Source organism: Sorex araneus, chromosome 4, assembly GCF_027595985.1.
Source record: "Sorex araneus isolate mSorAra2 chromosome 4, mSorAra2.pri, whole genome shotgun sequence".
Lineage (NCBI taxonomy): Eukaryota > Metazoa > Chordata > Mammalia > Eulipotyphla > Soricidae > Sorex > Sorex araneus.
This window is the reverse complement of record NC_073305.1, coordinates 133298986-133315380: the sequence shown is the minus strand read 5'-3', so window position 1 is coordinate 133315380 and position 16395 is coordinate 133298986. Positions and strand designations below refer to the sequence as shown.

The following is a 16395-nucleotide window of genomic DNA, read 5'->3' as shown; positions in this document are numbered from 1 at the left end:
CTTTAAGTCAAATGGCTTGTATTCCAAAATAGACTGGTAACACTTGGGGAAAATAGCATGATTAAGCAGAAATGATCGGTCGCTAGCAATTTTGGACTCCCTGCTTGTGGAGTATTAGTTCTCTGCTTTTAGAAAAAAAAGTTTCCCCATCTCCAGCTTTCAAGTCCAGATAACAGTAGTTAGAAATTGGAAACAGTTCATTTATGTCATCCAAGCCCTCTTTGTTACCTGACTTATCAAAAAGCATTTGTTTCTTAAAGTAAAAGACCACATTGTACAGCCATTACTTACCAACAGGGTATCTGACTGCCTCTGGTCTGCAGAGACCGCTGTATAAACCTGAAATTAATCCCTCTCTGCATCCTCTCCATCAGAGTGCTGGGGTTTAAGTGAGCTTTTTCTTTTTTTTTCTTTTTTTTTTTTTTTTGTTTTGCTTTTGTGCAGAATTGTGTTACCATGTTCAGTGTAGCACTTGGGGCCTTCAGTGCCATGAACACTGGCCCACTATCTTGTCTGTTCCCCACCACCACCACCACTTTTTTTTTTTTAAGATAAAACAAGTTTCAAACTGCACATTCTCTGTGAACCATGCTAAAGATTGGAGGAAATTACCTTCTTTTCTCATGACCCTGATTGACAGACCACAGTTCCAGGAGGAAACGGATAAGCCAATCCCTTTTAAAGAGCCGAGTAATGAAGCCCTCGGGGAATTGCTGTCGATGGTGGAATTTCCAGTCATTTTTGGAGATGAGCAGCGTGGCGAGAAGGGCTTCAGGACTGCTGGCTGTTGAAGTACAGTCTGCATTTATTTCCAGCTCCCGTCAGAAAGTTATTTTAATAATGTCTTGCTCTGCTTGAAATACACATAAGTGGCAGATGTCAGGGAAATAGGGAAGAGTTACAACCCTTCCTTCTGGTTGAGACACCAGGAATTTATGTAGTTGTTTCTTGCAGCCTTGGAAGTTAAGCACAGATGCATGCAGAAGCCTAAGTTGGAACCGAAGTTAGACCAATGATAGATCATTGATCGTCAGATGGGTCAGCAATGCAGAGCTAGATGTTCAGAGGCTACATTAATAAAAACAAGTCACCCCAATGTTTCTGCTTCAGCCAGTGCAGCATTGATAAGCTCAGCATTTGGGAGCATAAAAATCAAACTTAGTCTAGTGCTCTTTTATGTTACAGAAAAGGGCATGAAAATCCTTTGCACATGGCCAACCCGGGTTCCATCCCCCGCTTGCCCTATGGCTCCCCAAGCCTCGCCAGGAGTGATCCCTGAGCACAGAGCCAGGACTAATCCCTGAGAACGCTGGTTCAGAAACCAAGAAAATAAGATAAAAATTAAAATAAAACAAAATGAAATCAGACTGTGCATGCCCTGGAGAGGAAGCGTCATGAGGGCGGGTGCTCCCCTCTCTCTGTTCTAGGCAGGGTCTCCAGTGCCTCTGCAGAGCCTGACCGGAGGCCGTGTCCAATGGTTGAGTGAAGGAGCAGCCATCTGGTAGACCAAAACGAAGGTTCCTCCCAGATGACGGTTTTTATTTTCCTTTTATTCCTGGCTATGCTCAGAACTTACCTCTGGCTCTGCACTAAGAGATCACTGGGCTCAGGGAACCACAAGGGGTGCCAGGAATCAAACCCAGGTTAGCCATGTGTAAGGCAAGCTCCCTGCTCAATATACTATCTGGCCCTGACAGCTGTTTTCAGTGGGAGGCACTCAAACCCCACTCTGGAGACCCCGGGTCTGCCCTGCGATTCTCAGCCAGCCCGGCTTGCAGTTCCATGCAAGAGCCCCAGGATAAAGTGACTCCTCAGAACTGCGCTGGGGCTTATCTAGGCCATCCCAGCAGCGCCTGGGACCTCTGAGAAGTTTGTGAGGCTGGAGACTGAGCCAGGCAAGTCTCTGAGCCTCTGTCCTGTGTCTCCAAATGAACTGTTACACCAAAAAGAAGTAGAATAAGTCGTGTTGAATGAGGAATATTCTTTGTATAGGGCATTGAACCCGTATTTGCATTTGTTTCTAATTTGTTCCACATTTATGTTCTGCCCAAACTTTTTTGTGGGGGGAAAAAATATGGTATCCAGTTGTGTACTCTGACTTATGTGTATGTTCATACATGTAGATACCAAACCACCTGGCCACTGGAAATATATAGACATGCACACATGCCTGCAGATAAAAACTTAGGAGGTATACTACTTAAGAAATTAAAGGAGGGGCAGGAGCGATAGTACAATGGGTAGGGCAAAACTTTGCCTTGTATATGATCAACCCAGGTTCGATCCCCAGCATCCCATATGGTCCCCTGAGCACCGCCAGGAGTAATTCCTTTTTTTTTTTCCAGGAATTACCCCTGGCGGTGCTCAGGGGACCATATGGGATGCTGGGACTCAAACCCGGGTCGGCCGCATGCAAGGCAAACACCCTACCCACTGTGCTATTGCTCCAGCCCTGCCGGGAGTAATTCCTGAGTGCAGAGCCAGGAATAATCCCTGTGCACCACCGGGTGTGACCCCTCCCCCCAAAAAAATAGTTAAAAGAAAAAGAAAGAAATTAAAGGACACTTATCCCTAGACACTAAAGAATACCTTTTTATCTAAACTGGAGCAGTCAAGATGAAATAAATTATGTCCACAGAACCCAAGTGTTCGCTTAGGAGTGGAAAGGTCAGGCAGGTAAGCAGCATGTGCAGCGTTAGAATCTGTTGGGGTTGGAATGACTGTGGGTGCCAGTCTCTTTTTTCCTGCAGACGTCTTATCTGTCCTCTTTCAGCTTTTGAACGTTTCAAAGCTAACACTGGGTACACGTGGTGTTTCTCGGGCATCGTCCCCAGCAAAAGTTGTCTTTCTGGGGGCTGGAGTGATAGCACAGCGGGTAGGGCGTTTGCCTTGCACGCAGCCGACCCGGGTTCAAATCCTAGCATCCCATGTAGTCCCCTGAGTAATTCCTGAGTGCATGAGCCAGGAATGAACCCTGTGCATTGCCGGATATGACCCAAATAGCAAAAAAAAAAAAAAAAGTTTTCTTTCTGCTGAGTGAAAGGAGACAGCTGGACTCCGCATGTGCTCGGGGTTCCTTCTCTGGCACCCCATAGCCCCCCAGCATCCTGGGGGCAGCCCTGGTGGTCCCCAGCACTGCAGGGAACTGCTGCATCCTCAGACTCTTGCACTGCAGCTCCAGTCAGGCCCAACCTGAAGGAGAATCAATCACCAAGAGCGAGCCTCTGGGCTCCAAGATCACAGCTTGGGAGCCCCACCTCCCCCCAGAGAAAAAGTGCCAAACTCAGAATACAGATTTACTGAGCAACTTGGGGCTGTGAAAATTGCTGGCGGTGAATTAAGCATTAAGGTTTCAAATAGTGAAATTCTTTAGGATATTTAATTTTTTTTCTTTAAAGTATGAGATGAGGTAAATGATTTTCTAAAACTTTCTGATGTCACTGGGGGTTGGAGAGATAGGACAAATACATCAGGTAAATAACTTGCTTTGCATGAAACTGACCCTGGTTCATTCCCTGGCATCACATGTGGATCCCCCAAGCTCTGCCAGTAGTGACCCCTAAGCATAGAGCCAAGAGTAAGCCCTGAGCACTGCCCATTGTAGAAAATTTAAAAAAAAAAAAAAAAAACAACCTTTGTGATAGGACTGTGCTAGGTTTGGAGGCACGTCCAGCAATGCTCAGCAGCTACTCCTGGCTAGGTGCTTACTCCCAACTTTGATCGGACCCAGGTCTCTCCAGCATGCAGTGCATGCACACTTTGAACTATCTTCTCAGCCCCTACACCAGATGTATTTGTTTATGAGTATTTGCCCCCCCCCAGCAAAGAAAGTGTTGAATATTTTTTCTGTCAATAAGATAAATGAGAAATGGCTTATGATCTCCAAAAGGAAACATCTACCCTAAGGCCCTATAATTAGTTTTCCTTCAGCATTCTCAAGATGCACAACCTCCGCTGGGGTTGAAAAGAGGACTTACCAGGATGGAGCACATGTCGATTTGCACCCTGGCCCTACCTGGTCTCCGGAGCACTGCCAGGTGTAGCCTTGGTGGCCCTCTGCACCAGTTGGGGAGACACCCCCCAAAATAAATAGGAAACAAGAATAAACAATGGTAGGTAGAAAATTTGTACCCCCAGAATTGGCCTCAATGTTAGCTCTGTCCCAATCATAAAAGACATGGAAGAGACAGCTGTGACTTGGCCAATTTAAAGACTAGGTATTTTGTGGAATGCTGGTGCTGAAATGTTGCTCATAGCGATGGCTTATTCATAGGATCAAAGCCGGGGCATGTCTGCGCCATGTCCACTGAGGAGCTCAGTCATGAGGCCCCCATCCGGCTACCAAAGGAAGGTTTGTAAAAGTAGCCCATCCTGCTTTAATTTGGGAAGAGATGTTCACAGACCAGTAAGTAAACATATCCAAGCAAAGAGAAGAGTAAGCCCGCTTTTTGTGTTTTCAAAAACGCTCTTCTATTTCTTCTGGTGTAATACACCTCAGGACTAACTTAGATTCTTCTTAGTTCACCCCAAAGAGTACCTCATTTTTTTTTAAATTTTGAAACCGTTTTTTATTGAAGTACTGGAATATACAATATTGTTATTCATTCTTCTCATGGTTATACAATTCCAACACCACCCCCACCACAAAAGACCCCAGCTCAAATTCTGAAATTAAAAAAACAGTAGTGCTTTCCGCCGCTGCTGCCGCTCAAGCAAGATCGCGGGACCCAAATGAACTACTTTGGACACCAGCAGCGCACTGAAATACCCCCAGACCATGAACTGAAAGTTTACCCCAGGCTGCAACAACAGGAAAGGGTCTCTCTCTCTCTCTAGGCTTTTCCATCATATGAGCACCACAAAAGGGGGGTAAAAGCTTGCAGTGATGTAATTTCTGGCAGAATTTTCCCTGGACTTCATACAGAAATCCAAAACCACGCGGCCACGGCAGCGACCCCGCGACCTAAGCAGGGGTCTGTGGGGGGAAACTCCAAACAATACTGAGTTTTTTATTGAAATATTGAAGGTAATCAAAGTAGCAGCCATTTCTCTAGACTAAACTAAGCTATAGCCCCACGCCGGCCGACGAGAGGAAATATCCTCCTTTCTCGGTTCTTTTCCCTTTTCTGGGAGAAACGCGGTGTGGCGTCCACCATATTATGAGGTCTATTAAGCAGGCATGAACTTAGAGGCGCAGGAAGGGGAGGGGAAAAAAATTATGTACTTGGAACAGCGGGACACTTGGGGAGTCTCGGGCCGATACCAGCTCATGCTCTGCTGAGATTCGACCCGGATGACCACACTTTTGTGCGGCCATGTTGCTGCAGATCAACCAGAATCCTGAGGAACTACTTTTGGTTCCAGAAACTGCTTGCAGCCATGTCTCTAGACTGTGAACTAAGCCATAACCCCATGCCAGCCGAGGACGGAAAATATCTCTTTTTCTCGTCGGGCGGTGTGGTGCCAGCCATAATATGAGGACTATTTATTAAGCAGGCATGAACTTGGTGGCACGGGAAGGAGGAGGAAAAAATTCTATGTACTTGAAACAGTGGAACTTCATATCTCTCCAGTCTCAGCTATGGAAAACTAATTATCAAATGCTTCATTGGCAGCAGGGCTGTCTTTCTTGGGGGAAGACTCCAACAATAGTGAGTTTTGTGTTCAATTATGGAAAGTAATCAAGGTAAAGAGAAACTGAAGTGAAATTTATCAATTACACAGGCGGGGATGGGGGTGGGGGGGCGGGTGTTGGGAGGTAGACTGGGGTCTTTGGTGGTGGAGTGTGGGCACGGGTGAAGGGTTGGGTGTTTGAGTATTGTATAACCGAGACATAAGTCTGAGAACTTTGTAACTTTCCACATGGTGATTCAATAAAACAAATTTTTTAAAATAAATAAATAGAATATTATGATTGATTCTAAAAAAACAGTAGTAAATCAATGACAAATTGATAACTTTTTTAAATTTATAGGTATAAATTTTTTAATTTAATCATCATCATCATCCCGTTGATCGTCGAATTGCCGTCTCAGTAACATCTCCATTTGTCCTGTCCCTGAGATTTCAGAAGCCTCTCTCTACTCGGTCTTCCCAATGATGTCGCATTGGAGGCACTTTCAGGGTCAGGGAAATGAGACCCAGCTTGTTACTGGCTTTGGCATATGAATACACCGTGGGAAGCTTGCGAGGCTGCCTTATGTGGGCAGGAAACTCTCAGTAGCTTGCCAGTTTCTCCCAGAGGGAGAAGTAGCTTATAAGATATCTCGAGGCCGATTAAAAATAAAAGTTTTTAAATTTAATATTATGAATAATTGTGTGCTAATATCTTTTAATATTTACATAAAATAGATTTATAAGTGTAAAATTAGTGAAACTAAAGGAAGTTAAGAAAAATTTAAGGGGAGATCTGAGTATGCCTATAAAAGTATAAAAATGTGTTTTGTCCTGAGATAAGGAATATTGGTTTTATATTAGAAATATTATATTTATGGATGCTGCTTACATGTCTGAATTAATAAGTGTTATAATAAAATCTCTATGGATGTAAAAATAAAAACAGGTATATAACAGTCAACATAAATGAAGTGTTCATTTGTTATTGCAAATGTATAAAACCCTTAGCAACTAGGAGTAAACAAACCTTCTTAATCTGGTAGATGCAGCCATCAGTGCCATGAGCGAGTACCATGAGCGAATACTCAGTGCCACATGCTAAGGAGCTTGTCTTGCCTTTTAAAGATGCTCCTTTAATGTTTCTTCGAAGACTGGTTTCAAGGCTATGAATCCCCTAAGCCAGTGCCTGTCTCTGAAAGTCTGCATTGTTTCTTCAAATCTGAATAATAACCTAGCTGGATAGAGTATTTGGGGTTTCTTTGGGTTGGGGGAGGCACAGGCACACTCGGTGGTGTTCAGGGCTTACACGATACACCCTGCACTCAAGGATCAATCCTGGTGGGCTGGGAAGACTGTATGGGGTCCAGGAGATCAAACCTGGGTCTGCCACATGATAGTCAAATGCTCTACTGGCTGTACTATTTCTCTGGTCCCTGGTTAGAGTATTCTTGATGACATGTTCAGCTCACTGAGGTTATGTACTATATTCATCCATTCTCTTCTGGATCATAGTCTCATTTGACAGATCTGTCAAGACTCTTAGAGGTTTTCCTTTGTATGTAAGTTTCTTTTTGGTCATGCTGCTTACAATATTATGTCTCTATCTTTGGATTTTGTCATGTTGAGTACAATGTGTCTTGGAATTTTCCTATCTGAGTCTGTTTTCGCTGGGACCCTTCAGACCTCTTGGATCTAGATGCCTGTATGCCTGTATTCTTTAACTCTGGAAATCCTTTTTTCTTTTTTCTCTTTTTTTGTGGGCCACTCCTGGCTCTGGTTCTGTGGGGCTTCACTCATGCATGAGGCTCAGCTCAAGTGTCCAGAAAGCGGCCTGGAACGTGGCGGTGGCTGAGTAGTGGAGATAGTGGAGGTCGACCCGTGAGGTATTTATCTGGTGCCAGTAGGGTGAAGTCGTCTGGGTATGATCCCTGGGGGGATCGGAGATTGGGGGAAGCAGGCAGAGGATCTCTCTTCCCAGGTCCCTTTGAGCCTGGAGTCCAAGGTCACAAAGTTCTGCTTTACCTGGTTCTGTGGGACTTCACTCATGCATGAGGCTTGGCCCGAGTGTCAGGAAAGCGGCCTGGAGTGTGGTGGTGGCTGGGTAGTGGCTCTGCACTCGGGAATTACTCCTGGTAGTGCTCAGACCATATGGGATGCTGGGGATCAAACCCAGGTCGTCTGTACACAAGGCAAACAGCCTACCTGCTGCTGCTGTACTTTTTGCTCCATCCCCAACTCTGGGAATTCTTATCTATGATTTTTTTTTTTTAACTCATGTTTCTTCATCGAGTATATTCTTCAGGGACTCCAGTGATTCTTATATCATTCCACCTGAGCTCATCCCATAATTCTGTGGTATGCTGTTCATTTCTTTTTAGATTATTTCCCACCTTTCATTATTTTCTAGGAATTTCCTTCATCTCATCTTGGTGCTCCTCGATCTTTCCCTCAATTGTTGTTAACCTGCTGTTCTGAGCTTCTGTTGTTTGTTTGTTTGTTTTTTAATGTCGCCGACCATACTCTTCATGGCTTGTAGTTTTCTCACTTTCTTGTGCCTTTCTGACTACCTTTGCCATTGTTTCTTTCAGCTCATTAAATACCATTGCAATGGGGTCACTGAGGATTCACTGAGCGGGTCGGTGTTGGTTGAGCTTCAGGGTTATTATTTTTACTAACCGAGCTTGGTGGGTTTCTACAACTCTTCCTCGTTGGATTTGCTATGCTCCTGCTGTGCTTGTAGTTGGCCTCTCTGTAAGCCTCTGAGGAATGGCTCTTTTCCTTCCCTACCTGTCTTCACCCAGTCAATGATAGGAAGTATATCTGCAACCAGAGTGAAGTTTGATGAAGAGCTATTGTTTTGGGAACTGTGGAGCTGTGCCCCTTGAAATGGCAGATGTCAGGCATCAGGTTTGCTGGGCCAGAAGGGAGAAAATCTTCCTGTTCCTCCAACCTTGTTCTGAAAAGTCCTCCAGGTGATTGATTGATCTACCTGGAGGGGAAGTACTGAGAGCAGAGGCTCAGAAGCTGTGGAGTTGGGTCTGATGAAATGGCAGAGAGCCTCAGTTTTTTTATTTTGGGGCTACATCCAGCAATGCTCAGGGATCACTCCTACCTTTGCACTCAGAAATTACTCCTGGCATCACATGGGGGCCGAGGATCAAACATGGGTCAGCCATATATGAGGCAAGCATCCTGCCTATTGTATTACTGCTCTGGCCCACATATTTTTGTAGGCCACTAGTTGCAGAAGACTTTTGCTTTAGAGAACATGTTTAAGTTACAATTTTAACTTCAAATAGTTTGTAGTGATGCCAACCACTATTCATGAGCCGTGTCTTGTTATAAGCTACTTAGTATGAAAATAAGAAAAGCAAAATGCAGGCATCTTTGAATGAATTTTTAAAGTTTTATAAAGAACCAAGAAAAGTCAGAAGCAGTGCTACAGGCATTTTTCCTTCTCTCCCACAAAAAGGAAACTGCTAGTGGGTTTAGAACTTGACAAATGGTCTCCAGAACAAATGATCTCTGGCACTGACTTCTTCAGATGGAGGGAGGGCTCTTGTCTTGTGTAGAGGTGGCGGGAGCTGCCTCAAAAAATGAGCCACTAGCACATACGCACATATTAGTTGCTTCTGTTGTGTTAGGAGTTGAGCTATTACACTGAGTGCCTGTGCTTATTTCAATTTATTTTTTAATAACTAAAATATTTTAAATAAAATCTGTCTCACTTCTGCCTTTCTTCATTCCTGGTGAAGAGAAAGGCTTCCAGTATGATATAACATCATAAAAATTATGCCACAAGAAGTAGAGGAGACGGAAATGAACCCAAGATTCCTCACTAATCAAATCTAGATAGAATGTACACGTGTGTTCATTATATTTTGTTCATTATTTTCTGTTTCTCTATTTGGAAATTGTATATAATGCCATGGGTAAACATAGAAATGGGAAGCTATTTGATTCTTTTTTTTTTTTTTTGAGAAGCAGAAGTTCCAGTAACAATCATTTTCACAGAACTAACAAATTTAACAAATTCCCCCCTTATTTTCTATTTCAGGCTAAAGAGAAAGGAAGATTAAACTACGCTAAGGTAACTGGTTTTTGTTTGTTTGTTTAAGTAATGTGTATTAAATACCATGATTTACAGGGTTGATCGTAATAGAGTTGTCGCAGGCATGCAACAGTCCAACACCAATCACACCACCAGTGTCCCCAGTGTCTCCCATCCCCCAGCCTGTTCCCTTGGCCAGAATATAACAAATTTATTTCATATTACTTGGTCCAATATAACTTAAAGGAATGGCAAATAGAATTATCAGAAAGTAAATCAGTAGAAGTTTTTTGTGAGGATGAATTGCAATATGTTTTTAGCCTTTTCTAATCTAGTAGAGGGCAACCATGCACACCATTAGTGAGCGCCATACTTAATGCCACATGATGGGAAGTTTCTCCTGTCCTTTAAAGAAGCTCTTTTAACATTTCTTGAAAAACTGGTTTTAACATCATGAGTTCCATTAGCTGTTGCCTATCCATAAAGCTCTGTATAGTTCCTTCAAATCTGAATGACAATCTACCTGGATAGAGTATTCTTGGATTCTTGGTGAGGTGTTCGTTTCGTTGAGCTTTTGTACTATAGCCTTCCATGTTCTTCTGACTGGAGTGATAGCACAGCAGTAGGGCATTTGCCTTGCATGCCGCCGACCCGGGTTCGATTCCTCCATCCCTCTCGAAGAGTCCAGCAAGCTACTGAGAGTATCTCCCCTGCACAGAGCCTGGCAAACTACCTTTGGCATATTTGATATGCCAAAAACAGTAACAGCAAGTCTCACAGTGGAGATGTTACTGGTGCCCACTAGAGCAAATCGATGAACAACAGGATGACAGTGACAGTGACATTCTTTTGACTAATAGAATCTCATTTGATAGTTCTGCTGTACATCTACTGCGCTTTCCTTTGTATGTAAGTTCCTTTTCTGATCTTGCTTCATTCAATATTCTGTATCTATCTTTGGACTTTGTCATTTTGAGTACAACGTGTCTTGGAGTTTTCCTAATTATGTCTATTTTCACTGCGATCCTTCAGGCCTCTTGGATCCTGTTGTCTGTACTTCTCAACTCTGAGAAGTTCCTATCAATGGTTTCTTTAACTGTCTCTTCATCACACTTGCCTTCCAGTTCTTCAGGGACTGCAGTGATTCTTATATTGTTCCTCTTGAACCCATCCCATAGTTCTCTGGTATGCTCTTCATTTCTTTTCAGGCTATTTTTTTCTCCTTCTGCTGTTTCCTAGTGGTTTCCTCCTTCTCACCTTGAAGCTCCTTGACCTTTTGCACCACCACTTCTGTTATTCTGCTACTCAGAGTGTCTATTGACATTTCTATTTCACCTAACACATTCCTCATTTCTGACTGTAGTAGTTTTTTTTTTTATTTTGACTCTCACTTTTTTGCACTTTGCTGACTCCCTGTGCTATCATTTCTTTGAACTCATTGAACATCCTCATCATAGTGTTACTAAAGACACTGTCTGAGGATGTACTAGTGTTGTGTATATCTTCGGTAATACTGTTTTTGCTGGTTTTTTGGTTTAGTTTTGTTTTTGTTTTTGTTTTTTGTTTTTTGCTTTTTGGGTCACACCCGGTGATGCACAGGGCTCACGCTTGGCTCTGCACTCAGGAATTACCCCTGGCGGTGCTCAGGGGATTATATGGGATGCTGGGAATCAAACCCAGGTCAGCTGCGTGCAGGCAAATGCCCTACCCGCTGTGCTATCACTCCAGCCCCTGTTTTTGCTGTTTGAACTTGCTGGTGGGCTTCTGTGTGTTTTTCCAATGAGTTTTATAGCATTCTTATCTTTGTAGTTACCCTCTCTGGAAGATACTGAGGGATTAAGCTGGAGATTTCTTTGTCTTCTCTGCCTTTCCTCACAGAATGATAGGAAGAATAACTGTGAGCGTCAGGGAATTTGCTGAATGGATTTTACATGTGGTCTCATAAGCAGCCACACGGGTTAGGAACTGTGATATAAGCCCTTAAAACGGTGGGGGTTGGATATGGAGAGTGCAAGGACCCACCTGTAAGGAAGGAGAGGCTCTGCCTCCCGTTTGGAATAAGCCCGGTGGTATTAGGAGGAGGCAAGCCTCACCTGGGATGCAGCAGCAAGAAAAAAGTAAGTCGTCGGTATTACATATATACTACCCTCATCTTACACATACCAAGTAGGTGTTTGGTGTTCATCTGTATTTGAAAAAAGGAAAATCGTCCCATTCAGAGCAAAGGGTATTTCCTGAGAAGTTTCAGGCATTCAGGTGTGAAGTCTGATTTCTTCAATGATATACTTAGGCTGAAGCCCCTACTTCATGTCAGCCACTACTGGGTGTTGGGAATACAATAGTGATCCAGATAGTCTTTCCTATTCAAACACTTACATTCTAGTGGGAGACATAGATAATTGTGAAATAACTCAATGGATATGCACTGTAATACCATTCTGTCGTATGTGCCCTGATGGAAAAAGCTAAGCCGGGTGACATCACTTTGCCTTTGACCTGCGGATGGAAGACAGACAGGGCTTAGTACCGTCAGATGGTAACATGGAGCACCATGCAGCACAGACCTGTGCTCCTCAAAGCCATGGTTCCTTATCTCCTGTGGAGCCCTTCAAAATTCCGCATAATCCGTGCTGGAGGGAAGGGTTTATAACATTTCAGTAGATAATTCTGAATCCCTTGGCCCCAAAAGGCTGGGGGTGGTGTTTGTTTGTTTGGGAGCCAGCCACACCTAGTGGTGCTCATGGATGACTTTTAGGCTCTGTGCTGCTCAGGGATCACGCCTGGAAGGCTTGGGGGTGGTGCCAGGAGTTGAACCTGGGTCAGTTGCAGGCCAGGCAAGTACCCTGCCTGCTGTGCCCATCTCTCCAGCTCTCCAGAGATAATGCTGACACACAGCTTGGACATTGCCACACGAGTTCGGTCCATATTTGAGTCACTGCACACCTGTGGACACACCTGATCCACCCATCTGTCTGCCCCTCGGGGGCAGGTGGAACGTATTGATCCTATCAGTGGGTTGCACCCATGGCTCAGCTAAAGGAACATAAGACCCACGTGGTTTATACAGCAGACAGGATTCTGCCTGTGAGTGGAGACTCCCTCTCTGCTGATCTGAAACCCTCAACGCTCCTGAATTCACACCCCGTTCCCAGGCCTTTACCCCAACTTTCACCTGCCAGAAATGCAGCCTCTCCTACTGTCTGACTCACCAGCTTTGGCCTCCTTCAAGAAAAGCTTCACTGTAGGAGCACCGCTGGCCCTGCAGACCTCCACATCTATTGTCCCTGCGCCCCGTCATCTTCCCACTCACACACCGTGAAAGTGTCCTCCGACTCCCACAGGAGACGAACACAGCACATCTCAGACTGAACTCGGCACCTCCCCTGATGTCTCTGTTCTTTTTATATTTTAGTAGATTGTTGTTTTTAGTAGTTTTAGCTTGACGGCAAATTTGAGCTCAAAGTATAGAATTCCCATTAACCCACATAATGCTCCCCCTGCCCCCCCAACACACACACACACACACACACACACACACACACACCAATCTTCTGCACTCCCTGTTTGGGTTGGGTTGGGCTGGGTTTGTTTGGGGGCCATACTGACAGTACTCAAGGAATTCACCTGCTGCTTGGGTATTTCCGCCTGGCAACAGGGGAAATCGTGAGATGCCAGGTGCCAAATCTGGGCCTTCTGAAGGCAGAGCATACACTCCAGCCCACGGAGCTGTCTCCCTAGCCCCAGAGTGGTCCTTTGGCTATAATTAATGAACTGACCTTGACACTTCATTATTGCTTCAAGTCCATAGTTTACATTAAGGGGTGACTCTTAGTGTTTACCTTGGTTCCTGTTTTACTTATTTTCTCTCATGTGGTTGACCCTGGCACCCAGCAGTCAACCATGTGAGACACTGAGGAAATGAAATTTCTCCCGTGTGACTCCTCCTCCCCCCACCAGGGTCACTGGTTAGGAACATTGCAGGGAGAGTCTTAATAAACTCACTGGAAGACAAAGGCTGGGAACCCACTGTGACCATAAGGAAACCCAGTCTCTGAGTCGAATGACGAATGACCAGGGAACAGGAGCCCCAGTTTGGCAGTAGAGTGACTACTGACCATGGATGTGGATTTGTGACTCAGAGTCCTTCCAGATTTCTTGCTGCAGAAGCACATGGCAATGGAAGAGACTGGGAGTGGCAGAGGGGGGCAGAGATGGAGCTCAGTGGGGCTCGCATGCTTCCACCTGGATTCTGGCCCTGAGTTAGATCCCTGGCTCCCAAAAATATTTGTGCATATGTGCTACGTATAGAACACTCCTAACACCATATATATGTATATATATATATATGTATGTGTATGTATATATATATATATATATCACTGTCATCCCACTGATCATCGATTTGCTCAAGTGGGCACCAGTAACGTCTCCATTGTGAGACTTGTTTTTATTGTTTTTGGCATATTGAATATGCCACGGGTAGCTTGCCAGGCTCTGCTGTGCAAGCAAGATACTCTTGGTAGCTTGCTGGGCTCTCTGAGAGGGGCGGATGAATCAAAACTGGGTAGGCCGCATGCAAGGCAAACACCCTACCCGCTGTGCTATATATACATATAATATATATATATATATATATATATGTTTGTGATATGCAGCCAGGACACCCCTGGCACCCCAAAATACATATACATGTGGTATGCAGGTAGAACACCTCAGGCACCTCAAACCATACACATGTGTGTGATATGCAGATGAAACACCCCTGGATGTGGCATTGCTCAATGCCATGGCTTCCCTGTGAATTCTGCTCCCAGTCTCCTCATGCAGCATTCCTCAGTGGGGAGCCACAAGGGTGAGAAATCGCATCAGTGGGGTCCCAGGGCCAGAGGCTACGGGCCAGCCAGTAAGACAGAGGGCACCACAGGGAGGAAACAATGTCAGAGGGGGCCACAGTCTCACAAGGATTGAGAGACACTGACCTAAATTCCGACTCCTTCGTAGGAGACGCCGGGTTTGGGAGACTGCTGTGCCACTCTTTAAGCCTGTTCTAAGTCAGTAGCAGGAGAGGGGATTTGTCTCTCCTGGTGTCTGACAGAGCCCCAGGCTCATCCCTTCACCCCACCCCACCCCAGCACTGTTGATTTTGAAATGTAAGCACTTTGCCAAGCCCCACCGGGACCCAGATGGAGCCTCCAGACACGTCCATGATTCAAACCTGTTTCCAAACCAGCCTCTTCGCCTCCATTCCACTTTGGCCTCTGAGCAGGATAGCTTCTGTTGAGTGGCGGGTTTCTTCCTTCTCGCACTGCGAGCGTCCCACTGGCCTTGTGCACGGTGTGTCCCGGGTTGCCTGTGTCCAGCTCCAGCTCACACCAAGGAAGCGATGCCCGAAACATGCATAGGGCTAACTGTTTGGTTGGTGCTACGAGAGGTCTGGAATCAAGAGCCGTAGACTCAAGTTCTACATTTTATTTTGTTGCTCTGGTTTGGTTTGGGGGTGCTTATCAGTTCATTCTGGGTCAGTGCTCGGGGTTCCCTCCGAGCAGTGCTCGGGGGACCAGGTAGTGCCAGGGATCAAATTTGGGCTCCCACAGACAAGCATGGTATGCACTCTCTCTAGTCAATAAACTCTTCAAAGGATTCATTTGAGGACGAGAGTGAACTCAGCAGGCTGAGCACAAGGTTTGCCTGCAGAGGACCCAGGTTTGACCCCTGGCACCACATGGCTCCCTGAGTACCGCCTGGAGTAGAGTCCTCACCACCAAGCACCACTATGTGTGGGTGGCACCCAAAAAAAAAAAAAATCATTTGCTCTTGCCCGGAAATAGAAACCGTTCCCCTGGAATGTGCAGTGTCAGTCTGATATTTAAGGACACGGCATGATCCAAGTCATTAAACTAAACCAGTGTTTCCCAAAGCGAGTGGTGTCCCCAGGGGCACTGGCCTCAGGTGCATTTGGGAGGGGGGTGCTTTCTGTTTGCCCACTTAAAGGACGAAGACTTGGAGGTGGGGGGGTCCTGTGTACTTTTTTTTGGGGGGGTCACACCTGGCAATGCACAGAGGTCACTCCTGGCTCTGCACTCAGGAATCACCCCTGGCGGTGCTCAGGGGACCATAGGGGATGCTGGGAGTCGAACCTGGGTCGGCCGCGTGCAAGGCAAACGCCCTACCCGCTGTGCTATTGCTCCAGCCCCGGTCCTGTGTACTTTTTCCTCTTCTGAAAGTAGGCAGTAGGGCACATCAGCTTAGGCTCCTCTGATGTAGACTTTCATCCTTACACAGACCTAACTCTGGGTAGCAGGGGCTGGAGATGCTCTCGCTCTGTCCGAGCATTGGGGGCATGTCTGTGGGGTGCAGCTTGCCGCCATTGCCTCATACACCCTGTCTCAGGAGCTTTAGTAAAGCCCGATCACGCCTTCAGTCTCTGGATCAATTCCATGTCCTGGTGACTGATGCAGGTACCATGCTGCATGGCCGGAGGTTCCCCCGACAGGCTTATCTTCAAGGCCACGTTCAAGGGGCTGGAAAGATAGTACAGCAGGTAAGGCAACTTGCCTTGCCTGCCGTGGACCTGGTTCAATCCCCAGCACCACCAGGACTGATCCCTAAGCACAGGGTTGAGCCTGGTTCAGCCCCCTAAGCACACCACCAGGAGTGATCCCTTGCTCCCTAAGAGCCAGGAGTAAGCCCTGAGCAGAACTGTGTGTGACCCCCAACCCCTAAATTAA

General features: G+C 45.7%; 1 protein-coding gene across 2 annotated transcripts in view; it reads left to right on the top strand.

The window, feature by feature from the left end:
- PDSS2 (decaprenyl diphosphate synthase subunit 2) overlaps positions 1 to 16395 on the top strand; it is a 304415-nt gene that overhangs the window by 262032 nt on the left and 25988 nt on the right. The window contains exon 7 of one of the 2 annotated variants that reach the window (XM_004605703.2): positions 9674 to 9706. The exons of the other annotated variant lie outside the window; for it this stretch is intronic. Coding sequence (XP_004605760.1) covers positions 9674 to 9706 — 33 coding nt within the window. The remainder of the gene's footprint in view (positions 1 to 9673; positions 9707 to 16395) is intronic. 2 annotated transcript variants of the gene reach the window in all.